The sequence below is a fragment of the Poecilia mexicana genome, unplaced genomic scaffold, assembly GCF_051168715.1.
Source record: "Poecilia mexicana isolate PSO_F unplaced genomic scaffold, ASM5116871v1 scaffold_22, whole genome shotgun sequence".
In the NCBI taxonomy this organism is placed as follows: domain Eukaryota; kingdom Metazoa; phylum Chordata; class Actinopteri; order Cyprinodontiformes; family Poeciliidae; genus Poecilia; species Poecilia mexicana.
The window spans coordinates 22660735-22688354 of record NW_028263391.1 but is presented as its reverse complement, the minus strand read 5'-3'; the positions used below and the strand labels follow the sequence as shown (position 1 = coordinate 22688354).

The 27620-nt window shown below is 39.3% G+C and overlaps 1 protein-coding gene across 3 annotated transcripts in view; it reads left to right on the top strand.

Moving 5' to 3' along the window:
- The window catches only part of rps6ka1 (ribosomal protein S6 kinase a, polypeptide 1), a 54236-nt gene that overhangs the window by 14275 nt on the left and 12341 nt on the right, over window positions 1-27620 (top strand). Inside the window, exons 1-2 of one of the 3 annotated variants that reach the window (XM_015007125.2) lie at window positions 21940-22801; window positions 23506-23559. The exons of 1 other annotated variant lie outside the window; for it this stretch is intronic. In XM_015007125.2, coding sequence (XP_014862611.1) covers window positions 22760-22801; window positions 23506-23559 — 96 coding nt within the window. In that variant the 5' untranslated portion in view covers window positions 21940-22759. Of the gene's footprint in view, window positions 1-21939; window positions 22802-23505; window positions 23560-26737; window positions 27286-27620 lie in introns of those variants that run through there. One more of the 3 variants, XM_015007122.2, reaches the window with a different exon arrangement.

The following is a 27620-nucleotide window of genomic DNA, read 5'->3' as shown; positions in this document are numbered from 1 at the left end:
GAAATTGGCTGTTTTTATTTATGTGCTAAATAAAAGTAAACGGTGCGTCTGAGGTTTGCAGCGCAACTCAAATTAATTTCCAGTAAATGGTTTTTCATCTGCAGGAGCGCAGCGCTGCAGGACGAAGCGTGTTCTGTTTGTTTGCACTCTTTCTGTCCCATTTCTGTGCGGTTTGCACTTCACTGTGAACTCCAACCTTCCAGGCCTTAGGGCAGCAAGCTGTGCAAGGTAATGCCTTTTCCACTGGTGTCGGTGACATTTTTGTGCTCCCTAATGTAGATAATGGCTTTTTCACTGCAGCTCGGGTGCTGAGTGAGTGGTATTTGTGCTTCAGTGGCCGAGGCACTAAAGGGCACTGCAGAGCAAAACCAGGAGTGACGTAGTTGTCTAGAGAGTAAGACGAGAGAGGATGGTGGGGAGGCGAGGGGAATGCAGTTTTTATCTTAGCTACTAGCTGTGATTTAAAGTGCTTCAGTTAAATAATATCTTTAGCTACAGAGATGATGTGTGGGTTGGTACTGCAGTTTGCAGAGCAGCTTTGTAACCTCAGGTTACTATAGACTGCTCTCTGGACTGGTAAATCAGGAAATGGGAAGGTGCAAGCCGTGCAGCCTTGTAGCTTATGTAAATGCAAGACTCTGTTTTTCACATGCATGTTGTAGGCATGGCAACTGCTGTCTTTACTTCCACAGTTCTGGCCCTGCACTTGATTTACGTGGCCTTTTTATGACCCTCTTGTTTCAGAAATCTCACACTGCACATCTTCATATAATACAGAGGTAGACTTGTTTAATGCAGAGCTTTAATTCAAGTGGAATCATAAAACACTCAACCGTGTTATAAGGAAGTTGCCCTTCATGATGCAACACAGACCTGTTTGAGGCAGCGGGCAAAGGTTCGTTCTGCAGTTATTTTGTTTGTTTTGCAGTTACAGCACCAGTATGAACGTCTAGTGTATGCTCTGGTACAGAATGTCCAAGCGCCTTGGTATAATTGGCTCCTGTTTTACGTCCCACACTGTTTATTGCTGCTAATAAATTTACAACAAGTGTATTGTTACAGTTGTAATCATTTTGTCTATGAAATTTATTTGTTTGTTTTGGATTCCATAATGTTTAGGTAGCAACTGGAAAATGTTCCAGTTGCAGAAAATAAAAACCTAATACATTTTAAACCTATCTCAGACTTTTGTAATTTAAATTTAAAGCCTGGATGAACTGCTTAAAACAGCCGTGTTCAAACATTTCCCCACATGGCCCAAAACGCTCTTAATGAAAGCAATTAAAAGCCACAAAATGCTCATATTTCTTTCCATTTGAATTAAAAATGATACTTGTATTTATATTTTTGCAAACATTTTTCCTACAATAGACAAAACACAATATTTTAATAAAATAAAGAAGTCTGATTTCTGTAGAAAACATAAATATAGACAACATCCTAAATGCTAAGTGTTTTCTTCTGTCTTTGGATTTTTTGGATTCTCAGTGAGAACGGCATGTTGGTCGCTCGTTCTTTGTAAAACATCTAGCTTTATTAAGCCGAGTTTAGCCGATTATTTCTTTTAGCAAAAAACTGTAAGCTGGAAAACCAATTTTGTGCAATTTTTATTTACTTAGTTATGGTCAAGGTTTGCACAAAATCACTTTGAGGGCCGCAAACGTCCCCTGGGTCACGCTCCGAACACCCTTGACTTAAAACATGTTCAGTCATCTGATCTGACAGTCATAGATCTATCCATCTTATCGAAGACCGGGTCACAGTGGCAAAAGTTCGAGCCGGGAATGCCAGACATTCTGGTCGACGTTCTGCAGCTCATTCATGCGGATCACAAGGCGTTCCCATGAAGGAAGGCACCTGCACTCCCTCCACTGAGTTTCGGTTTTGGACTGAATGTGCAAAACAAAGTAGCGAGAGAGAGAAAGAGTTTGAGCTGCTGAAGTTTGAGCACAGAATGTGCTTTCTGCCCTGGTGCATTCTGGGATCTGCAGTCGTCTGAGTAACGTAATGCATATAAAAGATGATCAGCCTGCAGTCAGTACTGATGATGTCATTCATCTCACCATCTATGCTCATACACTCACACACACACGGTTAATAAAACACAATACCTTCTGTTTCTTTGTCAGTTCTGTGATTTTATCAGTTCCTTTTGTTAATGTAATGTATCACCATGTATTTTCTACATTGATATTAAATCTCTCTTGTAGTTTTTTAGCAGCTCTTTAACTTTAAAACTACTCATCCAGAACTGCAACATAGGGAGTGCTGCTATGCTGCAAATAAAAGAAGAAAAAAAAAGCTGATGGATGCAAAGCCTTCAGGAATGGATACATTGAAAACTTAGAATCTTTAATTTATTTGCTTAAATAAGCCTTTTTAAGAAACTTCTTACATGTTTGCATAGTTCTGCATAGCCAAGCTCTCCAGGACCCTTTTAATCCATCAATTAGTTGATATCACCCTTCTTGGCTCAGTGTAGAGAAACTCTAAGACCAAATAGGGAAATGATTACAAGAAAACTGACATTTCAAAATGTAAAATGTTGTTAGCTGCCTTAAAGAGCTTCCCCAGCTGTCTACACCATTTTCTGTTGTTGGAGCGTTATTCTTTCCAGGATCACTGCAGTGCTGCTGCCCTGATGTCTTTCACTCAGGTAAATTTACTGAAAGGTTCTCTGCATGGACACACAGATGGAGGGAAAAAGGCCCCAAAGTCCTCCTTTTTTACGCTCAGTTCATTTCCTATATCAGCCTCTTTTTACATGCTTCCCTGCAGGGACTGTTTGCATTTTTCATCTTTTACGAGATGCATTCTACCAACTTAACCCTCTCAAATCCGAGGTGACCTCAAAAATGCAAACTGCTATTCTTTAACCAGCCTTAATGGGCTAAACTGACTACGCAAACCCAACAGTTGTGCAATAATCATGTGGTTTGGAGTCAGGCATTTCCTGAAGCATGCTATATTTTTACATCAACTACATTTTTTCAGCTACCAGATGATTTATGATTGAAATGGAGATACAGTTTTTTAGTTTTGTGGGCAATTTCTGATCCCCCTCTTTAACCCACTGATGTCAATTTTAGCTGTTTTTCATTTCTCTTTAAGAAAAGACGATACAGCAGCATTGAAAACATTTTTCAAACCTTCCTGTATAAAGAAAAAGGATTTTAGCTTGTGTTTTCAAAAGGTTACACAATTATTGCAGAATTTACACTTTAAACCTGCTTATCTTAGCTATTAGCACAGCTAGCATTACTGAACAGCTGTGTTGGTTGGTTATATTTCTTGTTGCCGTAGTTTAGAGCATGTAGGATCCATCCTGAAAGCTAATTCTTTGAATCAAACTCAGACCAAACTTATTGACTAACAGATTTTCTCTCCGTACTCAAACTGACCTTTAACCCTGTCAGCAGTTCCTTCTCTGCAGCTGGTAATGATTTCAGCACCGCCTACATCTTAGTCATAAATTAACAGTTTCCGCTCCTATACAGATCATTAAATGATTGTATATACGTTTATGTGCCAACTCTTAGAATAGTCAGTTTGTTAGTAAAGTGGTTTGGGTATCTATTCATGTATTTTTGAAGTTGTGTTTTAGTTCCATTTCTTCCTTTTTTTTTGGTCTGTTTTGGTAATCACACATAGCATGTGTCCTTTTTTAGCTCAGGCATCCTTCCACAGCCTGGATGTGCCCAGTCATACCTACATGTTGTGCTGTTTGCAGCTGCACCTTTAATTAGATGAACCCTAAGCTGTGGCTTCAGCTGGTGTATGATTAGCATACAATGGATTGCACTGGGAAGCCAAAATGCTCCTGCAATCAGTGGGATGTTTACCATCGGTCAAGGCAGACGAGGAATCAAGATGAATGGGGTTAAAGAATCCAAATTTAAATCAGCCTGTAAAATTCCCTGTTTCCTTCTCGGATCACCAGAAATGACACATCAGCTCCAAACAAAGAGATCAGTTTTCAGAAGTGACTTCTAATCAATAAGAATCATTATTGTGTGACAACATTCTGGTCTTTTCATCCCTAATTGCATTATTAAACTATTTCAGGATATTACCTCCTAAAAATGGTAAAATATTCAACTCATCTACTCCTAATGATTTTGAAAGCATAGAAAACTTCAAATCAGTGCTGAATTAATTTGTATTTTTCTGTAGCTATTTTAGCCATGGAGCTGACGAGGCGTATAAATATCCTGGTAGCCTTTGGTTTAAGATGTAAAAGCTGAAAAAGTTCCCACTGTTTCTCCGGGGGAGACTCTGCTTACATGAGAAAATGTTGCAGCAAAAGTTGCAGACAGAATTTATGCAATTCATCACTCAGTGAAAGACAAATATTGATAAAATACTGTTTTCTATCAGAATGTTACAGGCTTTACTGAGATATTAACATACTTTCCTTTTTTGCCATATCTCATATTTCCAGATCCAGCTGGTGCCTAAAATGTTAGTTACGGGTGTGAATTGGGCGATGACGCTTTTAATGGTGTAAATTATTTAATCTTGTCAAACATATTTCTAAAATATTTTGTCTTAAATTTCATTCCTCGACCATCTGTTTCTGTGCTCTTGTTTGCCAAGTTTTGACTAAATTCCTGGATCTCTTTGCACATGCAGGCCGTGACTTGGACTTGGTTACATAAGCACGGCTGACTTTGAACAACTTTACATGGAAAATGTTGCTTATATTAGTTGTAAGCAGCACAATTTATCCCCACATTTATCCTGATTTAAAGTTTTTTTTCTAAACTTGAGCAACAAATTCCCCTCCAGCTGCACAATTTACAATCAAGAATTAAGGAACACGTTTTCACACGACACCTGTAGCGTGCCAGTATGAATATGTGGATGACTGTGCAGCAGGATATTACTGGAAAAGGGCACGCATGCTCCACTGGCCCTCCTGAGCTCAATAAAGGTTAAGCAACTACAATATAGAAGGACTGATGATGATGATGATGATGAAGGCTGTAGAGCTGCTTCCTGGTCTTCACGCCGTCCTCCAACCTTCTTTAAAGCTGGAAAGAGTTAAACATTTTCTAGATAAAAAAGCCAACCATCTTAGAAATGGAGAAAAGAGCAGGGGTTCTTGCCAGAGGAGTAATGCATTATGTCGGCATCTTCTTGGCCATGATCCCCAGTGAGCGGAGGCCTGTATTAACAAGGTTTGCACACGCCTTGGAGCGCCGTCGAGCTTAACACTTCACATTCCACTGCAGCTTCAGAGGGAGGGGTCAGGAGTGAGCAGAGCCATCTAAAACTGACTGTAGCTCTCTAGGATGTTAAAACCTCTTGTCTAGTCGGAGCACACGCATGTAAATGTAGTTTGTTTTTCTCCTGCTGCTCTGACATCCTGAACTCTGAACATTTGCATGCATTTAAATAAAACCTTAGTCTGTTATCCCTGTTGCTAAATAAAACCTGAAATGCAGCAGCTGTTCTGATTTGTTTATTTTCAGTTCCTAAACATCATCATCCTAAGCAGTGAGTTTGTGTTTTTTTTTTTTTTTTTTGTGAATGCAAACTCCTTCCAAAAGAAGCGAGTTTGAGTCAGCACCGTGGTTTCTGCTGAGTGGTGACTCTGCTTGTACACAACATGCAAGCAGAAACTCACACCCTGACTATAGTGGAGTAGGACTTTTTAGTTTTTTGTGTAGCTTTGACCTGGAGACACGTCTGCCTTTACAGCAGACAGTGGTTTGCATGTTCTTGGTCCCCAGTTTGTGGTTGGACACCTAAGGGAAAGGCCGCCTCCGGCTACGCACTAACATGGCCTAGATAAATCAGTCGGTGTGCTGAGTGTGCCTCTGAAGAATGATTATTTCTTTTTATTGTTTGCTGATCAGACTGCTCATCCTCTGTCCTGCTTGATGTGTTGCAGAGTTGCTTTCCAGTTCATATCTGACTCAGACAGATGAACATGATTATGTGATTGTTCCACCAGGCTGTGTGTCCCTGTAGTTCTGTTAAGTTCAGATAAATGGGTCATAAACTACATCTGTCAGAATAATGCCAACAAAACATTAAATAAAATAGTTGGATGTCAGATAATCAATTATTTTAAAAGACACCAATTCTTTGCTTATTCTTGTTCTCACAGTTATGGACAGAAGTGTTGGGAAAATAATCAGTAAATATGACAAAAATGATTTAAAATCATTTTAATTTACCCCATTTTTAAAAAAAGCAATTATTCATAAACTCAAATAATCAGAGGTAATATCATATTGAACATTGGCATTACAACAATGAAACTTTTTTTTTTTTTTCATGTTTCAGTTGATCTTTGGACAGCTGAGCCTTGGTGATGAGCTCCAAGTCTTTGGAGGTTGGGAGGCTCTCCTTGCCATCACCCTAATCTTTAGCTGCACAGACACTGTCAGATTCAAGTCTGGCTGGGAAACTCCAAATCTTAGTCAGAAGAAACATGTTGGAGCTAAATCTGTCTGAGGTTTAGATAATTTTGGGCTCTACATCCTGTTCATCTGACTTCAGATCAGGCTAAAGTTTTTGTCTTTTAGGTCTTTTAAGATCAACAAAAATATCTTTGCATGCCAGAATTATGAGAAATTTCTAACAAGTTTTAACAATCATAGGGTTTCTTTTTCATTATTTTCTACATTCTTACTGCTGTTCCTTCCTACTGTTGCCACACTAGGAAGATAAAATATTAAGCTTTAAACATCTAATCTATTCTCACAGAATAATTATAAGAGGCACCACCAATGTGTTAGGAACTTTCATATTGTCTTATAGAAAAGCACAGAGATGATAATTAACTGTGGTTATGTGTTGCATAATCTGATATCAGAACATCTAGTTAACGGCGCTGTGCTCCAGCATCACCTTCAAAGATGAGTGGTTTAAAGATGGCCGCCTCTGAAGCAGCAGTGCTGATACTGAGCCACATCCTGAAAGCTCGTCTCAGAGCATGACACTGAAGCTGTTCGTCTGATAAGCTTCAGGGGGACGGTTTGGATGAAAAGTGAGACTGGTTGGTTCAAAACAACTGACTTTTTATGATTTAAAGAGAAGCAGGTGGAAGCTGGAATATGGAGTGAGAAATTAGCTGGTCATATATTTATTTAAAGCAGCTTGTAAATATATTCTATTCTTTTTAGTATTTTGTTTGCTTAGCTGAGCTAAAAATGGTTAAAAATGTTGATGTGCACAGCAGATGTACTGTGCATGAGTTTTGCCTTGTAATCGCAGCAAATCTGATAATGTTTATCTGGAACACATTACGCTTCAGAAAGTGGACCACACTTTCTGAAACGTTGCTGCAGCGGATGACATTTAACTGTGTGGAAGCTCCACAAATGACAATACAGCTTGAAATATGATGTGTGGCGGCTGATTCTGGTTTTCAGCCTCAGATTTGTAATAATGTCAGTGACACATTGAGATTACCCATCATTGTTTTTGTCAGCATGTGACCCAAAAAAGTCTCATCTATTATTTATTTCTGTCCCTGTGAAACACATGACGAAAGATGGCAGAGTTTATCTTCCTGTTATCAAGCTACAGTTTTGTCGTGTTACAAACTCAAATGTGTTTAATTGATGGACCAAGACAAAGTGGTGCATAAATGTAAAGTAGAAAAATGGTTCTGGACATCTGAAGCTCCTCTGGAGCTACCACAGGCCTGTCAGGTTAACTAGACGACCATGTTTTGGTAAAAACCGGACTCTTGTTCTGCGCTTTGCTTCATTCAGAAGGTCCTTAAGCTGTTGAGAAATGTTTGGTCCCTGGAGGCTCTGATGTTTTAAAATTTAATCACTAATGTTAGACGCTATGGAGCTTTTTGGAAGTTGCCTGTTCTGTAAACAATCATCCTCCTTTTAGATTATATTTGTAATAAATATAAAAAAATCATGTAATTGTTCTTCTGCTCTACAATTAGGATGTAGTTATGTTGGCTTATTACAAAAAGTCCAGTAAAAACACTGAAGTGTGGGGGCGTGGCCTAGGTCTCAATATGGAGTAGACGTGTAACTTCACCTTTATTTCACCCTAAATAATATTTAAACTTCTGCTTAGCATATTTGTAGTGTGCCATCGTATTATGAACAAGATGACGAAGCCCAAAGGTAATAAGAAAGATTTATGTTTTCGCATCCACCTAAATAATGTGTAGTTGCGCCACTGTTCACCTCAGCCGTAATGAAGAAACGCCAGGCGTACCAAGCCATGAGGGAGCAATGCAGGTCCAAGGGCATTCGTTATGGATTCCGATACCCTGCGCAGTTCCTGGTTACTGTGAATAATAACACTGCTACGTTCAACACTCCAGTGGAAGCCGATGCATTCCTGAGCCGGGAGATCGAGGACTGGCAGTCTGGGACTGTCCGGGATAAATAGTCCTCTAAAAAGAGGTAAAGTTTATGCACACCTGCATTCATTGAAGGCTGATATTTGTTTTCTCCAGGAAACACATATTAAGAAACAGCTGCTAAAGTTCTTAGCTCCTCATGGGCCTCCCATGTATACCAGTCAAATTTCAGCACAAAATCTAGAGGGGTTACAATTTTGATTAAAAAACATATCGTTCATTCATAAGCGGACAATTTCAGATCAAAGGGGAAGATACTTGATTTTAAGTGGGCTGCTAAATGCTGCACCAGTGACACTAATAAATACGGGCCTAATTTTGACGATCCCATCTTTTTTCAAGACCTTTTTAATGTAGTGCCGGACTGGGTATGTATAATTTTGTTCGAGGCAGCAAAAGGTAAAGAGTCCAAGATGAAGTTGGATGAAATAGATAGCCTGTTGACCAGCTTAGATAATTCGTATAAAATAAAGCAGTGTCCGGATAAATTGAATAAAATAACAGCTCTATGATATGAATACAATTCTATTATGTCCAGAAACATTTCTAAATTACTGGTACAAGTCAAGCAAAGATACTTTGAGTTAGGTGATAAACGCCATAAGCTATTAGCCCGTCAGCTTAAACAATCACAGGCCTCTAGAGCCAAACATCGTATTAAGCTTGAAGATGGGACCTTACTCACAGATCCGGATAAAATCAGCGACCGCTTTGCAGACTTCCATACTAGTGTTTATCAGTCAAAGGGAAAACTAGACTTTGGAAATATGGATAGATTTTTTGAAAATTTGAATTTGCCAAAACTACCGTCAGATTCGATTGAAGCACTGGAAGCCAGTATAACTTTACAGGAAATTGAATATGTCATCTTGACCCTTCCCAACAACAAAGCGCCTGGTCCTGACGGCCTTAGTGTTGAGTTCTTCAAAATATTCAGTCCCAAATTATCGCTTCTACTTTTGCGTATGTTAAACCACTCAAACAAGTGTCAAGACTGCCTCCCACTTTAAACAGAGCCAATATTTCGCTCATTCCTAAACCTGGCCGTTTCATCCCATCGCCCAATTTCATTGTTACCTCTAGAAACGAAAATCCTTGGAAAAATTCTAGCCAATAGATTCAAGAAATACAAGGTTTAATCATCCACCCGGATCAGACTGGCTTTATGCCAGGTAGGCATATGTTTTTTAATCTGCGTCGTCTTTTCAATATATTCAAACCATTCAGATGAGTCCATTGTTATTTCCCTAGATGCACAACGTGCATTTGATCAAGTAGAATGGCCTTATATGATGTATGTTCTCAAAAAATTTGGTTTTGGACCTTTGTTTACAAAATGGATCAAAATAATTTATTCACACCCAACTGCTTCTGTGATTACTAATCAGAATATTTCCTGCCCTTTTGCTATCCATCGTGGTACACGTCAGGGCTGCCCCCCTCCCCATTTCTCTTCTCAGTCATTATTGAACCTCTGGCTGCCAGAATTAGGCAAAACCCCCGAATATCACCTATCAAGATGTTTAATCGTAAGCATCATATTTCGCTGTATGCTGACGATATACTTTTATATGTCTCCAACCCACAGAAATCGTCTTCTTTCTTGACGATGATCAACAATTTCGGCAGCTTCTCTAGTTTTTCTATTAATTGGGACAAAAGTGAACTAATGCCGCTTACTAGAGAGGCTGATCTGGTATATTTGAGGTCCACACCATTTAAGATGGCTTATGATTCCTTCACATATTTGGGCGTGATGGTAACCAAAAACCAGAACATCAGAACATCTCTTACGACTGAACTGGCAGAGGGAAATTCTACAACTTAAGCAGAATATTGATTTCTGGACTCTCCCACTATCCATGGCTGGCAGGATCAACGCCATTAAAATGGTGGTGTTACCGCAATATCTTCATTTATTTCAATCTGTCCCATGTTTTATAGGTGTATCCTACTTCAGACAATTAGATTCTATTATTATTCCCTTTATTTGGGGATATAAAAATGTCAGAATCTCCAAAAAACACTTATGTAAACCAGAAATGGAGGGTGGGTTCTCCTTACCAGATTTCAAGCAATATTACTGGGCTTACCATTTATCCATCCTGGCCTGGTGGAGGAAGGGCCCACTCTCATCTGATTGGTCCTGTCTTACCTGGTTATCTTTGAACGCCTGCATTGTTGTAAGTCGTCCCTGACAGCCCTCCTCAACAGTCCTGTTAAAGTCAGTAAAACGCTCTATACTAATAATTTTATCATAGGCAACACTATCAGAATTTGGAAACGGATACAAAAATTTATAAAAGCTCCAGAGGTTTATTTTGATACTCCTATCTGTGAAAATCACTCCTTTGCACCAGGTCTCAACGACGCTGTCTTTCGGATGTGGAGAGTAAAGGGCATTGGTGTGATAGGTGTTTTTTCCGTTATCTGCAGGTTCGGAACTATGTTAGGAAAAATGTAGTGGATTTTGGAACTTTAAAGAAACATGAAACCCTGAAGGAAATAAATAAATTTGATCCTATCTATCAAGGGGCAGTGTCATACTTTTATAAGATCTTTAATAGCACACCTGTAGACACAACCAGGATAAAGAAAGCATGGGAGGGTGAGTTAGAGCAGCAGCTATCTGAGGAAGTATGGGAGGAGTGTTTGAAAAGTATACAAGACTGTTCAGTCAATGCCAGACACAATCTCATACAGTTCAAAACAATACATAGACTCCATTATTCGAGGGAGAAACTGAGCACTTTCTTTCCAATTTGTAATCGTTGTCAGGTTGCTATTGGTAACTTGACACACTCCTTCTGGTCATGTGTTCAGCTTCAGTCATTTTGGAAGAAAATGTTTCACTTTTTTTCGACGGCCTTTGGAAAATAACGGGACCCAGAGCCACTTATTGCCATCATCGGGGTCTCCAGTGCTATGTGACCAGCCGCTAAACATGAGAAAATGGCTGTTTTGTTTGGCACGGTGACTGCTAAAAGGTTGATTTTGAGATTTTGGAAAAAGGACTCTGTGCCCACAGTTGATCTATGGTTGGGGGAACTAGCAAATACTCTGCATCTGGAAAGACTGAGATATTGCAATGAAGGTAGAGTCAGTGTGTTTGAGAAAATATTAAAATTCCTTCAAAAGACCGTTAATGACATTGTTTAGCAGCGTGTGTAACCATCTTTTTTATTTTTATTTTGTATGCCTATGGAATGATTTGGATCAATTTGTGGTGTATTTATCATACTGTCTTGACATCCCCCACCCGATTTGGTGCGGGTGGGGGATGGGTGGGAATCTGATCTGTTATGTTAATGTATGTATGTCAATTTGGAAAAAATTCAATAAAAAAAAAACACTGAAGTGTGTATGGTTATAATAATGTGACAGAATCAGCAGGTATAAATACTTTTACACTCACTGTATGTTTATGTGCTAAGCTCTTCATCTAGTTGGAGAAGGCTTTTTCTTAAATATTGTTTATTTTCCTTAGATTTTATGGCTTATTCATAGATTTTTGACTGAGATTTTGAGCAGCGTTTTTATGACTGCACGTTTGCTCCATCTCTTTCCTCTCTTCTTGATCTGTTTTAGCGTTAATCTCTCCCTGTTTGTCGCTCAATCTGCTTACATTACGTGCAGTAATGGGATTGAATGCGTCAGTTTCAAATACTGCATGGTCTGGCTCATTCGATTATTACTCCAGCAGGCAGACAATTAACAACCAGACCTCCCAGTTACTGCTTTATAAGTGGACTTGGAGGAGCTTGCTGGACGATGACAGACAGGGAACTCTGATGATGCACACATGAACATACACAGACACACACCTAATGATAAAAGCCACTGAGGCTTGAAGATGCCCTCTTTCTGCCTCACACCCTATCTTTCATCAGCACTCTCCTCTAAAGCCTTATTCATCATTATGTCTTACAGTCCAGATAAGCATGGGGTATTTAACACTTTGCTGAGCAGGTGTCCTTGACGATTAAACTGTTCTTGCTGATGTTATTTCCAAGTTTTTGAGCCAAACTTCGCTCACTTTTATAAAGTTATTCACTCAAGCAAGGCCACCTCCAAAAGCTCTTTTTGTTTGATTCTTCCATCTTATTTTCAACAAGGTCTTTTATAGTCTCACAGAAAAAGATGTCTGACACGAGGACGTCTGACTGAACGGCGCTGAGAATCGGTAGCTTCTTGTGAATATTTGAAGGTCATCAATTATGTATGAACTTCAGTCCGGTTAACAAAAGTTCTCAATGGAAAATCGAATTCATTACGCAAGTCGGACATTGGACTTGCACGCATACAAGCTCTCGACGTAATCTTTCAAGAGCAATGGGAGAAATCTATTACGGCGGCTCACACACCTGCAGCTACGCACCGTGAATCGGGTCTTATCGGCTGAGTCAGAGTTGTGTTTATGCAGCAGGTTAATTGAGGCTCTCCAGAAGGGTTTAGTACAAATTAAAATGGCTCTTTTCTTTGCAGCGCCACAGCCCAGTTACGATTGCCCCTGCAGACCCTGGAGGGACGTGTGTTTTTAAATGTGCTGCAGAGCTCAATGAAAGTAAACCAGAATTCATATTTCTATACAAAGTATCTGTGTTTTAAGCTTGTCCTCTGTAAAGCCAGCTTTAATGGCAGTGGCAGTTTAGGAGTTTTAGATTGCTGATGGACACACACTCTTACATACACACACACAGGGCCTGGGAGATGTGGTTTATAGTCCAATTACCCAGCCTGCCTCTTTGATAAACGGGAGCTCTAAATCTTCAGATCTTTTTGTACACAGTATAACTGCTCCCTTTACTTGCCAATGGGCCAGAAATCTGATCTGCTGCGCAGCTTCCACAGGATGCTGTAAAACTGACATGTTGTCTCCCAATCTAAAGCTTTCTGGATCATTTCAGAAGATTACATTTGTGCAAGAAACTGCAAAAGTAAGACTAAGAATTTGAGACGTTTGTGCTTCATTTTCAATTGTGATAAAACAATTTAAAATGTTTTATCACAAAACATTTCTCCGTCCTTCACTTGTACCTCAGAGCTCCTCCACACTCCCCGCATTGATGACGTTTGTATCAAAGTGCTGTTGACATTCTTGTCCTTTGTTGCTGAAACTACTTCTGTTCAGTATAATACCATTCATTTCATAAATGTTTTTGTCTCGCTCACTGTGGATCCAGATAGCACAGTGTCTTCCATATATGGTACTCGTTTCCTGATTTCCATTTTTATTATTTTATTTTCCCTTTGAATATAATGAAAACACCAATTATGATTTCTTTGATTATTGAAAGGTTTCGTGGTCGTAATTTATTTTTTAGCAGCATTAAATGAATGCAAACAAATTATTCAACTGCTTCCCCATTAACAGGTGATGGAAAACCATTTCATTTTTAACGGATGTGGCAGCTGAGTCTGATTTAAGGTGCTGCTGTCTCAGGCTCTGTGGCCTTTTGGCTCTCCTCCTGTTGCCATTTCATTTTAAGCATAAATTGTTGAAATACGTTATTTACAACTCCCACCAATCGCAAAAGCCTCAACACACAAAGAAAATGTCACAATTCACCTAGTTTGCCATGTTCTGCTGAATGTCACAGGTAGAAATGTTTTTGATGCTCTGACCTTTCTCTGGTTTATCTGATTAGAGGAGAAATCAGGGGGGAAGCCACAAAATGTTCAGCGTCGTATCCAAGCACAGTAATGGAATGTTGAGTGGAAGAAAAAGGTGAACAAACAAGAACTGAGTGTATATATACATAGGTTTTCAGAAGGGTAAGATTTCCGTATTATAAATCTTTTTTATGAGTATTTCTGAAATTATTTGAATGTGACTTCAGAATCTACAAAATGAGTTTTACTAATTAAATAAAATTACAAAAAATCTTGCGCTTGTGTTATATTTTACTGTATTGAGATGTAAATGTAACATTCAGAGATAAATACAAAAGTCACACACATCTGACAAATAAGCCAGTGTTAAATTAATATAAATTCTCAACCTCTGAGTGATTATATGTATCATAATAATGTGTGCATTGATTTAAACCTGTTTCTGTTTTTTTTTTCCCTGTATCGGATTAAAAACTACGTGACTTGACCCGGACGCCCCTCAGTTGTGAGATATATCCTCCCATCTATCCTCTTAATCTCCTCCTTCTGTCCATTCATAGCTGCTATTGCCCTGGTCGTCATGGTTACTGTACAGTCGGCGTCTCTAAGCCCTTGTTCTGACTCGTGCTTCCTGGATCACAGAGATTTACAGTAACTCTTATAGGCAGACTCCCGCTGTCAGGATTCTTATTGATCCTTACGGATCAACTTTACGACGGCTTTTCATTCATAGATCCGTCTGGTTAGAAATGCACCGACACTCGGGTTCTCTTTGCCAGGATGATTAATCGCCTGGCCTGTCTGTGTGCTTTGTATTATAGATAAGTGTCTCTGATATCGGCACCTCCCACCAGCCTAATAAAGGCCATCATAATATATTAGCTTCTGTATACATATGGAAAGCTCTGTTCTGCTGCATGACGTGAAGAAGGTATGGCGTTTTACTCCACACTGGAGAAGAGTGAGGTGATACATGAGCACTCTATTTGTGAAAACGGAGGCTGGCGCATGTTACCTGGAAGCAGCGAGTGAAAAAGGTTCCCTCTGTGTGTGTACAGCCTTGTCTCGTGTATCACCTCCTGCCTTGTAAAGAGGAAGCTGGCAGACGGGAGACGGAGAGAGAGCGCAGTTGCCATAGCGTCACAGTTTTCCCTCTTAAGTTTGATTGAAGGAAATGCTCTAACCATTTCAGCTCATCATTCATAGATCTCAGTAATGCGGATCATGATGATGTTTTACTCTGTCACGTCTTACTTTTTTTTTTAAATTCGTATTTCTTTGTTTATAGGTTGTTGTCCTGTTGTGTTGCTCCCTGTTTGCTCGTTTTCTGTTTCTCAGCAGTTTTGAGTGTCACACCCAAGGGTATGAAACCTTTGGCCCCAGTTGCCATGACTGCATCGCCATTTGCAGTACAGGAAGTGATTTTATTCAAGACACTTCATATTCCAAAATAAATCTGTCTCCTGAGGAACGCCATACTGCATTCCCTTAAAGTGTCACCAGTTGAACTTTGTTCATGTCATACTAAGCTTTAAAGTGAACATATCATACTTTTTGATCCTAACTCTTCACATTTAAATCATTGAATTGTAGTCCATATTAGGTGGAACTACAATAGTTTGGTCTAAATTTTTTGTTTGTTTTCTTCTTTTGCCCTTGTTCTGAAGTTCATCTGAGAGCAGCTTGTTTTGGTGCTGTCTCTTTAAATACAGCTGAGGCGTTTCACCCCGCCCCTTCTTGAGGTCGGCCGTTTTTGTAGTTTCGTAGCAGAGATCGGATTATCTAACAGTGCAGAAATGTCTCTGAAGGAATTTAGATATCATGTTTACTAAGACATGCAGCACCATGTAGTTCTGCAACAAATACTGTGACATAATGGTTCAGAAGTCTTAATGGAAAATGAAGAAAACTGAACAGATTGAAAAATATCTTCCAAACAGTGTGTAGATATTTACACAGCACAATGAGAGACTAAAGAAATGCTTGAAAGTTTAGAAAAGTTTATTGTAAATGTTGTAGAATATTTTTACTTAAACGCATGAAAGTCCGATCAGAAAATTGTGTTTTTCACACACTGTTAGCTGTGTGTCCTGAGAGAATGTTCACGTCATTGAGTCACTTTCGCTTTTTCACATATTCAGGTTTGATGTTTGTAAATATTTTGGATTAAATTTAGAGCACTGTAGTCGTTTCAGAATAAAATGAATCCCTAAAAAAAGTTTTAGAATAATTGTGCTCACAGTGTACCTGCAGAGAACGATGAGCTGCCTCTGCAATCATCCAGCGTTGCTTTAACACCTGGTGACCTCATTGCTTGTATTAGCAGCATGCTCTCTTTATGTCTGCTGTTTTATGCTTCTTCCTGGCATTTCTGTTCATTTTATTTCATCCAAGGCCATCAGGACCCTTGTCAGCTGGCTGAGCTGCCTGTCTTCTTACTGCCATCCTTGCTGCTTCTGTTAATAATGCAGATGCCACCACAGGATTTCCCTGTCAATCCCGCGCCACCTCTGGGACACTTCCTGACCATCTACCTACCTCTTGTTCATGTGATTAGTTATGACTGATGAGACAGTGACTGTCACTCAGCTGTACCACTTTTCGGGGTTCATTGCTTTTCTAGTTGCTTATATGCGTTTATTTTTGTGTTTTGCTGTGGGAGAAGATGTGACAGATGGCACCGTCTGCTAAAGAATGGCCAAATGCAATGGCATCCACGATATGCAGTCCGTTAAATAAAAAATTCATCCAGATTTGGGATTTTTTAAACATGCATTTTGATTTGCTAAGTTTCGTAAGTTTCCTGAAGGCTGTAATAACAGCAGCACTCTTGTCTTCTCCGTTTCTGTTAGATAACAGCAGGCACACTGGTAAAGACGGGATAATCAGGTTAAGAGCTGCGGATTAGGCCTCTGTGCTCTTTGCGAGCCTTTAGGTAATCTGTCATCCTGAAACAGGACTTTGGTTTTCTCCATGTATATATTTTATTCTGCGAGTTTCTTGTAACTGGAATTAAAGTGTCGAAGCTTGACATGTTTGAGGATTACATGGGGACCAGGTGAAAGCCCATCTGGCTCCACAGTCCTGCCAGCTTCTCCCCTGAAACATCTTTGTGTTTGTGTGTCGGCCTGGTCAGTCTGTGCTGAGAGAACAGGTGCTGCCTGGGGGTGAACTAAAGCAGGGGGAAGGTAAAACGTGACAAATCACAAATTAAAACGTTTCTGTAAAACGAAAGGAAAGTTCGTTGTTAACCAATATAAAAGCATTAAGATGTGCACCTCAGTAAATCAGGATATTATCTAAATGTTTGACTGATTTCAGTTTGAAAACTATTTGCATATATTAATGAATTAATATGTGTAATTGATTGAGTTTTATTTTTTTCACTTGGGCAACTGAAATAAATACATTTTCTGATGATATTCAATTTTATTAAGATGCTCCTGTATATAAATAATCCTCTCCTGTGAAGCTGTTTCTGGTCACTCTGTTCAACCATCTGTGTAAAGAAAACAGGATGAAACAGGAGACACTCCTGTCTCCCACCTGACAGATTTGGGATCTTCTATGTGGGCATGTCGGGACTTTCCTACTTTGACACAAAGGAACAAAAACGCAAACCTGTTTCCAGAAATTCCTATGTAATTATGTTTGCATAGGCATGCTGTGGAGTTGTAGTTCTTTATTAAATACTGAATATTTTTTCAGGGAACCTCATAGTCACAAATACTTCAAAGTATTAGAGAATGCAAATATTTAAATTAAAGGTTAGTCCTTTATATGAAAATTGTGTGGTAATTAGTGGACTGTGATGTTTAATGCTCCTTCAGACAAAACGGTTCCAGAGACTCCCTGATTAACTGTGCGATTGGAAACCCTGAAGGATTTCTGTGGAGTTCTGGATTGACTCCAGTTTAGGAAGTGACATAAGAACAGGTTTATATCAGGAAAGTAAGTTGTAGCTGACAGGCTATTTGCATGTCCTCATGCATTATGTGAAAGTGACAGTGGAGTGTTCACTTTAACAGTGCTTACGCTGTGAGTGTTTTTTTATATGCATCGACATTATGACTGTACCAAGCAGCACACAGTTTCCTAATAAAAGCAACTTCTTGTGCAAGTGAGTACCTACTTCAAACTGCAGTTAATTTCTGCATACACAATACAGAGAACATAAATGGTTGCAGGATTGTAACTACTAATTATCAGACATCTGATAATTCAGTCAAAGTATAAAATATTCCCGTTCTTCAGCTGAAGATGTGGATTATTGGATAGTTTTGGCTCTGAAGATTTTTGGCTAAATGTTGTATTTTTACTCTGTGGACATACTCTGAGGTCTTAAAGGCTATCAGTTGTCTAAATATTTTTTTAGCTGCATAACAGATTGAATTTCCATCATTGGGATATTCATGTGTGCAATGTTGCCACATGAAACTTTTATTTGTTCATCACATTTCAACAACAAAGCAATTCACTGTAAAAACACAATAAAGTAACACATCATGAAACTGACATTACATTTAGTCAAATTCTACCATTAGTCATCAAGAGTAATAACTAGGGCTGAAACGATTCCTCGAATGATTCGAGTACCTCGATTACTAAAATTCCTCGAGGAAAATTTACCTGCCTCGAAGCTTCGTTAATTTATGTTTTATTAGTTAGCGCACCGTGTTCCGGCCGGGACTTCATTTGCGTTGCGCGGAGCTCTCACTTCCGCCTCTGAGTTGTTGACAAAAGCTAAGTCTCAGCGGCATAAAGTCCAGTCTTCAAGATTGGCCCGTGGGGATTTTATTGATTGATGATAATGCCCGACTTTTTATCGTTTTTGGGGAACCAATAAGCATCCTTAAAATGACTGGGGGAATGCCTGGAGTACGGCAGCATTTCTCCTCCGGGGCTGCTGGTTGAAAGCGAACGGCGGGAAGAGCGCTGAGGTGAGCGGATAGCCTGAACAGGGCGGGCGGCTGAGTAGCTGATGCTTACCGTGTAAATGTAGCTTTACCGACGAACCGCACAATAAATTTCATATCCCGGTCTGAAGAAACGGGTGGCGGAGCGCATCGTACATGGCTGGTAGATGAGTTTCTGAGTGTGACCAGTGAAGGTGTCGTAAATATCCCGTATTGCTTCCCCCGTGTTCGTCCCCCGGTCTAACGGTTCGTCAGTCCGCTGGTCTATTTCCTCCCCTCCACCCCATCTTACGTTCGTTCATTCGCCCTCTCCTCCCACTCCAGGCGGCATTTCCCGTATTTTCAAACCCAAAGCGTGACAGGTTAGGTGGCAAGGTGAGTTTAATTAATCTATTAAACTCACTGAAGATGAATACATAAACTAAAAGCTGGATTGTAGACATTTTTTATAAGCATATTTGTGAGCCTGCCTCTTTGTTATTAAATTCAATATAATTTCAGATTTTTCTATAACTTTTCTTCTGGTTAACTTAGAAAGTGAGCTATTATTGTTACAGGTTAGTTTTCTAAACTACAAAAAAGCAACTGTTAGGGATGCTCAAATATGAAAAATTGGACTGATATTGATATCTGATAGTAACACCGGTATTATGCCAGATTTACCAATATTTCATTTTATAATTTTTTTTATCCGATTACTCGATTAATCGTAAGAATAATCGATAGATTACTCGATTACTAAAATATTCGTTTACAACAGCCCTAGTAATAACCATCAAATATATTGATCAATGCTCCGGTTATTATAAACCAAAAGCAGCTCTAAACAGGTGAGTTTTTAGCCTTGATTGAAAAGAACTCTGTTTTGACTCTTTTGCAGTTTTCTGGAAGTTTGTTCTAGATTAGAAGAGAGTAAACATTTGGTTCAATATTGTTGTTAATTTTTCCAACTGTAGATTATATCTGTTACGATTAACACAGAAAGTTCCAGCATATCTTTGTTATACACCCATCTACTATGACTCGGTGCAATTCACTAGTTTTTGGCTAAATAAACTATAATCTATTGCAATATCGTCCTAAGTGACAAAGCAAAGAAATTTTAAACTGCGGTAGAGAGACCATGATTTCTCTTAAAACAATATTTAAATTTGAGTGAGCAGTGAGAAGCGAAATGCATTTCCTTCATTATCCATGTCGGACCTCAAACTGCAGTGCGTCTGTTCTCTCAGGGTGAGAAGCTCTGAGTAGAGCTGCTGCTCTTCCTGAATGGATGAATATAAAATCACCTTCAAGAGTTTCATTTTGTTACTTGGTGCTTTTTAAACACTCAATATTACTTCAAAGTAACACCAGCATCACTGATGAAAGTTAACTGTACATCTAGTTCAGCACTGCTGAGAGTTTTGTATCTTGGCCCCATTCCCAGTAACACTTGTTAGACTGGTTACCTAAAGTAAACTGGCAGCTGTAATTTTCCCTGAATCAGCGCCGCTGTTGGACACGATTGAATGGAAAAAAAATCGATGAGGCTAAATCATTCTATTTTGTCCTGATATAAAGATGCTAAGTAAAGTGTCACATTTTTTTCCTCAACACAATGTTATAAAACTAAACTGACAAGATGGTTTATGGGTAATTTAATCATCATTAAATAACTCTTCTGATAGCTGCTTTATTCTGTTTTGATGATTTATTTTTTTCTATAAGATCACAAAAACCTTGATTTGTAAACTGTTAAAAATATTAATTGCAGCTTCTAAAGACTAATTGCATGAATATAAAAAGGAAAATGTTATGATCTTGGAATAGTTCATAGCGCCTGCAGTATGTTCAGTTGTCTCAGTTTTACTCTCAGCATTTTAACCACCTTCTCTCTGTGTTATGCTTATGTGTGTGTGTGTGTTTCCTTTTACAAAGAGTGGTGAGAGAGATTTGTTTTCACAGTAATGAGACTGAACCATGGCTGTCTGGGTTGGATGTCTAAACTTCTGTGTCCTGTCCTGCAGACACGCTTCCTTCACGCCATCTTCTTCCCAGCAGGCGTGTCTCTGTTGGAGCAGTCAGAGCTGTCATGTATTTGAAAGGCTGCAGGTGCTCCTGTTTTTTTCCAGGAAGGAGGAGCAGCTTCTTGGAGAGGCGCATATTCCATCATTGTCTTGTGATTTTCAGACGGAGCTGCTCTCAGACCTATTTTTGTATTTGTCTGACTTCCTTTTCTGCACTTTACAATCAAAATGAGTTGATTTAATCAAGTTGTTGAAGTTTTTTGAAGATGTTGCTCAAGGCCATATCCCTGCCTGACCTTTTCCGTTGTGACAGGTCATTGGTTTGGCACTCTGGCCTGCATAATCACCCACCTACTTCCGATCTGTCATACTTTATATCCCACTTTCTCTTTGCTGATGTCAAAGGCAATTCTGGGATTGGGATGAGACATGAGTTTGCAATGTGAGCATGCCCCTACTTGGCATGCTCAGATCCTGTTTTGCTGCACTGTCCGCTGGATTGGCTGCAAACCTGCACTGGCCCCTTGTGTTGCACAGAGAGCATTGCACCACGTCTGTCACTCGCATTTTAATACCTTCTGTCAGTCAACTGGCTGATTACTAAAATGTATTAATCAATATTTATCTCTGTTCTTTTCTTACAAGCATTTAGATTGAGTATTACACAAGGAAAAGTTAACAAAACATCAAAGTTTCCTGTTTAAGTTTAAGCCCAGAAGCCATATATTAAAGCTGAAACAGTTAAAAAAAAAAAAATACAATAGAAACAAAGTGCAAACAAAAACTTTTAAACATAAAGTGATTTATAGGGTTAGACTTGAAAGTACTGAATCCTACAGCAATAATATTGCAATTTTACACTCAAGCTTTAGTAAAGAAAGTATTTTATTCTAACTTTAAGCATTGAAAGTGTGTCTTAACTCTGCATTTGAAGCAGGGTGTAAGTAAAACCATAAACGGACCTGAAAGCAAAGGGCTCTGCCGCTAAACCCACTTTGAAACTCGAAGAACCACAAGTAGCCCTGCAGTCTACGAGCACCATGCTTTTTCAGGAAGATGGCGGACGCATGATGAGTTCAATCTTAAATTGTACTGGGAACCAGTAAAGTTCAGTGTATTCCAACATTAGAGAAATATGGCATCGGATGAGTTGAAGATAACTCAAGGAGCTTTTGGTACATCTGGATGATGACTAATTGCAGTTATGTAGACTAGAGGTAAAGGGATTATTTGCATCAGACACACAGCTGTGTGTCATCAGCATATGAATCAACCTTTTGAACTGAATTTCCTTAAGGGGTAAAAAAAAAAAAGACTATTTGCAAGCTAAAATGAAATGGTCTAAGCACCAAACCCTGTGGGACTCCATGAGTAACTGTGGCAAATGATGAGGGCAAAAGATTATTCTATTGCCTTAGAACCAAATAACTTAATCTGTTGATGTTAGTCAAGATGGAATGGAGATGAAGAGGAAGGAAACTCGAACAGAATGATCAGTTTCCGTAGAATTAGTCTGACCTAGATAATGTTCTTCTTTTTCATCACTTCTGTGAACTTGTGTTGTTTAAAATGCATTTTCTGAGAAATTCGCTACTTGTCGATCTTTGTCTATGCTTCATTAGTCCTAAAAAAAAAACAAATTCAAAAGAAAATACTTAATGCTGTTCCTCCCTCACCGGCCCCAACAAATCAGTCTGCTGCTCTTATCCGCTGTTATAACTTCCCATTTTAGTGAGCGTGACGATTTTATCTCATGTGGTATTGCATACAGAAGGGGTTAGCTAACTGACACAAAGGCTGTGTATGTGTAAGATAGTCGAGCGTTACTGTCACTAGTGACAGCATCTGTGACATGGACATATCAGGACCCAGACATGTGGAGGTTCATATTTCGCACCAAACCTCACACCCAAGAGGCAAGTGGTCACTTTTTTTTTCTTTCCAAGTGGACAGGATAATAGCCTTCATCTGATGAGAAGTGTGTGTGTGTGAGCTTGTGCGTGTGGTTGCCCAAAGCTTCAGGCAGCTGTGTGTGTGGTGTGATATTTTTAGGAGGAGCGGAGGTGGGGGGTCTGTCTGTGGTTGCTTGTGAGGGTTTCCATCTCCTCGGATGTGAATGAGATGATAATCTGCCTCTTTAATTAGAAAAAAGACGAACCGAGACTTCCCTCCTTTCAGTCTTAGTTCAGGAGTTTCTGATAATTCGGAAACACACCAACTCTGCTGCCTACACCGTCAGACTAAAGTCCATGAAACCGCACAGGAACCTGGTTTTAGACCCCTGTCACGATCTAGCTGTTAACGTGGTCGGTCCGACATGTTGACTGATCTCTGCCCCTGTACCGGGAAGCTGAGCTCTAGCATGTTGGAGGTACCAAGCAGGAAGGAAGTGAGATTGGTTCAAGAAAAGAGGAAGTGAGAACAGGGAGGGAAGAGAAGTTTCCTGTTGCTGATCTTGCAGCCCTCATGCCCTCCACCACCTCCTTCCACCCCAGTGCCACTGTGTGTTTGTGCAAAATTCTGTCATTTTTCATTAGTGTGTCTGTAAATGAGGAGGAAGCCTCCATTGTGATGTTTCCTGTAACTGCTGCTAACCGCTGCGTTAAATCACTTCCTATAGAACGAGTCTCAGATCACCTGGATAGAGAGGGAGTTTGCCAATATTAGACATCAGGTAAGCTCTCATGTCCAAACACAGCTCTTACCTCACTGCAGCCTTTCTGCAGCTTTTCATCCACTTCACATGCCTCGTTTACTCCTTTGCCCTCAGGATGTTTAATCCACTAATCAGAAATAATAAAAACATACTTGAAGTTTTTACTGCATACGCTGCATTGCGGAGAGCCTTACTCTGGAACTGACCAGTCAGAGAAATGTTGACTCATTCTCTGCATCATCTGTGTCAACTTTATTCAGTTCACTAGTTTCTGCTATTCACAATCTAAATTGGACATCCTTCCACCAATCATCATTTCTCAGAGACCCTCAGAGATTGAATGTGTTGTAATTTTCTTTCTTTTGCACCTCAAAAGACGCTCTAATTGAAACCAAGTTTTCTTTTTTGATTTAAGTCCCGTTTGTTGTTCAAGTCCACAAAGAGACATGTTGCTACTGAGCTTCTTCTTAAACCCTTCATGATTCACCACTGTCGTGTTCTTTAGCTGGATGGTCAGACATGCACTCTGACTGAAACACAGGTATATTTTAACCTATATTGCTATTTGATGCCGTCTACCTATATTTAACCCCTAGAACCCGACGGACCCACCGGTGGGTCCAGCTGCCACGACCTCGGCTCGCTCTGTAAACAAAGGCTTCACGTGCCTTTAAATTTTTTTTATTTTTTTATTATCTGCTAAAAGAGGCTTTGATCTTTCAAAAACTATTCCGCATAAAGGTTTTGCCCAAAATGTTAAGTTTAAATTTATTTATACCCACTGAGGGTGTAGTTCTAGTCTTTGGTCCTATGGTGTCGGTACCTAAAGTCTGTGGGTGGAAAAATGGGCCAAATGTCAGGAATGGTTTACAAAAAGAACTAAAACAAAATACAAGAAATGGTGCCTCTTTAAACATTTTCCTAAAAGCTCAGTGGTTATGGGAAAGTCAGAACATTTGATCGTAAGTTTACTGGTTAAAAGGTTTAAAAAAAAAACGTGCATTGAAAATGAAAAGAATATAGAAAAGAAAAGAAATGGAAATTCAGGAAAAGTTAACTTATTAAAAAGTTTATTGAGTGATTAAGTTTTAGAGGTTTATTCTATGAAATTATTGCACCATATATTGATATATCTCCAGTGTTTTGCTGTTCGTTTTGATGAAACGGCTTACAGAAAATTTGTTTCTTCGAAAACTGTATCATTATAGAATTAAGGTAGAAATGTCATATTATGGTTTATGCTGTCACATAGCCTGGAGAAGGTTATTGATAAAGAAACTGTTCAGAATGCTTTATCCATGCATATGCTTGAGATCCAATGAGGAGAAGTGACCAGCACCTGCTATAATGGTGTCACTGTGCATGACTGAGCCAGAACCAACAATGCAGAAACTGAACGATGCAGGCAACCTGGGCTTCTTGAACACCTCAACAGAACCACAGGTTGATCACCTCCACACCACATGGGTGCAGTAATATGCAAAATGATACCTTATCAGTTAAGAGCATCTCTTGTACTAAAATATAAGTATACGTATATATTTAGTACATATATCAGCAGGCCCTGATTTCTGTTTACAATATATGAAAATTAAAAACTGTGTGAACAGAAATGTGCAATACCAGCAGAAATATTATTTAAAATGAGTAAAAACCACAAATACCAGCAGGGATGTAAACATAGTTTGGGAAGAGTGATGGTTGTTTGAGGAAGGATCTCCTTTAACGCTCCTTTGTTCACTGAGGATGCAGCAGTCTGTCACTGAAGGAGCTCAGAGTTTCATGCATGGAGTAGGACACTTTGTCCAACACTGATGTCATCCACCACCTGCGTTGGGTCGAGGGGTGATAACGGCACAGAGCTGGCCTTCCTGTTGAGCCTTCCTGTTGAGCTGCTGCTCCAACATGCTACACCTAGCATCAGAGCAGCAAAGCTTGTGTAAACCTTGTTAAATGGTTCATATTTTGGTTTCTCAGCCAATGTTTGTGGCTCTGGTGGACCTGCTGTGTTCTATTGTTTGACATTCAACAACAACAAAAAAATCTTTTCACATTAAAATATTGAAATGACATTCTGTTCACTTTGTCAGCATTCAAATAAACAGCAGATATGGTCGATTGTTGCCTTTTGGCCTTGAAAGAAGTATTTGAAGAAAAAAGTAGTACTGTCTCATGTTTTCTATATGACAAAAACATGTAACCTAAAAAGAAATAAAAAATTATATTCAATATATAAGTAAACCTTAATCAAAACGTAGTTCACACCATACCTCAAATCTAACCAGTAGTGTTCAGTGTAACTGAAAAACAATCTAAATGTTTTCTGAATTATGTTTATAGATAATTACCCAGATCAAGGCCAATGAGTTAGTTAGAAAAAGTTACTGTTTCCTTTTTGCAACAATTAAAAGCAAAAGTGAACATTTAACCAGGCTTTATGTATGCCTACGTCTGTAGATGGTGCATTTTTGATTCACATGTTTTTCTTCATTTTATAAAGTTTGTCACTGTGTAGAGTACAGACTTCTTGTTACTCAAGTCAGAGTAGCAATACGTCATTATAATTTTACTCAAGAAAAGTAAAAAGTATAGTGTTATAAAAATACTAAAGGTTTCTTTCAAAATGTCACTCAAGTAAGTGAAACAGTAAATGCAATTAGTTATTACCCACTGCTGTAATCATCATAAACAGAAATTAACAGTTAAAATTTGTCAGTGTAGTAAATCTACATAAGTTTTTTTTCTCTCATTCAATTAATGAAACAAATTAAATTTCTAATTAACTGAGATGCATCTATATTAGAAGCAATGAAGAAAGCAGGTTAGGGAGGAGCGGGAGTGTAAGGAGACTTCATGTTTGATAAAACCTGTTTTTAAGTGACTGGCTGTGCAGAAATGGAGGCAGACTATGAGCTCACATCACCCTCTGTCTGCCGCCTCCTACTTCTGCTGTGTTGAATTGTGGGGAAGGACAACAATGCACCTTTTAAATAGGAAGTCATCAATAAACATTTCAAATTAAATTTAGCCCATCTGATTTGCAGACATTTTGCTTACTTTTTTTAGTATTCGTACTTCTGTCATTTTTCGCCTCTATCATTGTCTTTGTGGTGAGATCTACACCTCGTGCATTTTTCGCTCTCTCTCTCTCTGACACAGATGTTTGCGTTCCACAAGTTGGGTGCAGGACTGTGAGAATAACTGCAGGCTTCTTCCTTCCTGCTCTGTTTAGTTGCCTTTCACTTCAGTTGTGAAAACACAACGCTAATCAGACAGAGAGGCACAACAGGAGATATGATGGGAGAGAAAAAGAAGAAGAAGCATTTTTAAACATCATAGCAGGACACCCCTGCTACAGGAAAGTAGATAAAGGCTGAAGGCGGGGAGAGTGCTTTTTTTTTTGTTTTTTTACCTGCAGCCCGCAGTGTAACCCCTGACATGACTACACACAGGAGTTTGAAGTGTGCTTGTCCTCTGATGAGAAGTTTGAGATGGGCTGTGTGAGTTGGTGCAGTGCTTTTTGTGTTATGGATGAATGAAGGATTACACAACAGCTTAGAAAATGCTGAGATGGAAAAGGAGAAGAGAAAGTTCAAGCTGAGCCGCATGCTGTCCCTTTACCCGTTCAGAAAGAACAAGTCCCTGACCGGCAGCCCTGCTCACTGCAGCAGCTGCAGATCCACAGCTGCAGCAGGCGGCAGCGCTGCCACTGACCTCCCACCTGAACCCAGGAACGAGTGGACGGTAAAGTCATGACCTCTTCGTAAAGTTTTCATTTGGAGAAATTGGATTTAGTGTTTTTGCAGAGTTGCATACGTGTTTGCTGTTATCAGATCAGAAACGAGGTGAAACGCCTTGGTGTTCAACCCATTCTGGTTTCCTGTTGTCAAATACATTTCCAGGCTGCAGTGGTCGCGAGCTGTCAGATGTTTTCATCTTAAATACATGCTTGATAATTGATTGGTTAACCTGAAAAGGGTATTGATTTGTCTTTTTATACTTGAGATAATTGAAAATTATATAAAAAGTTTTAATCTTTTTAAAGCTGTTCCTAATTTAGCCAGAAAGCTTCATGTGAT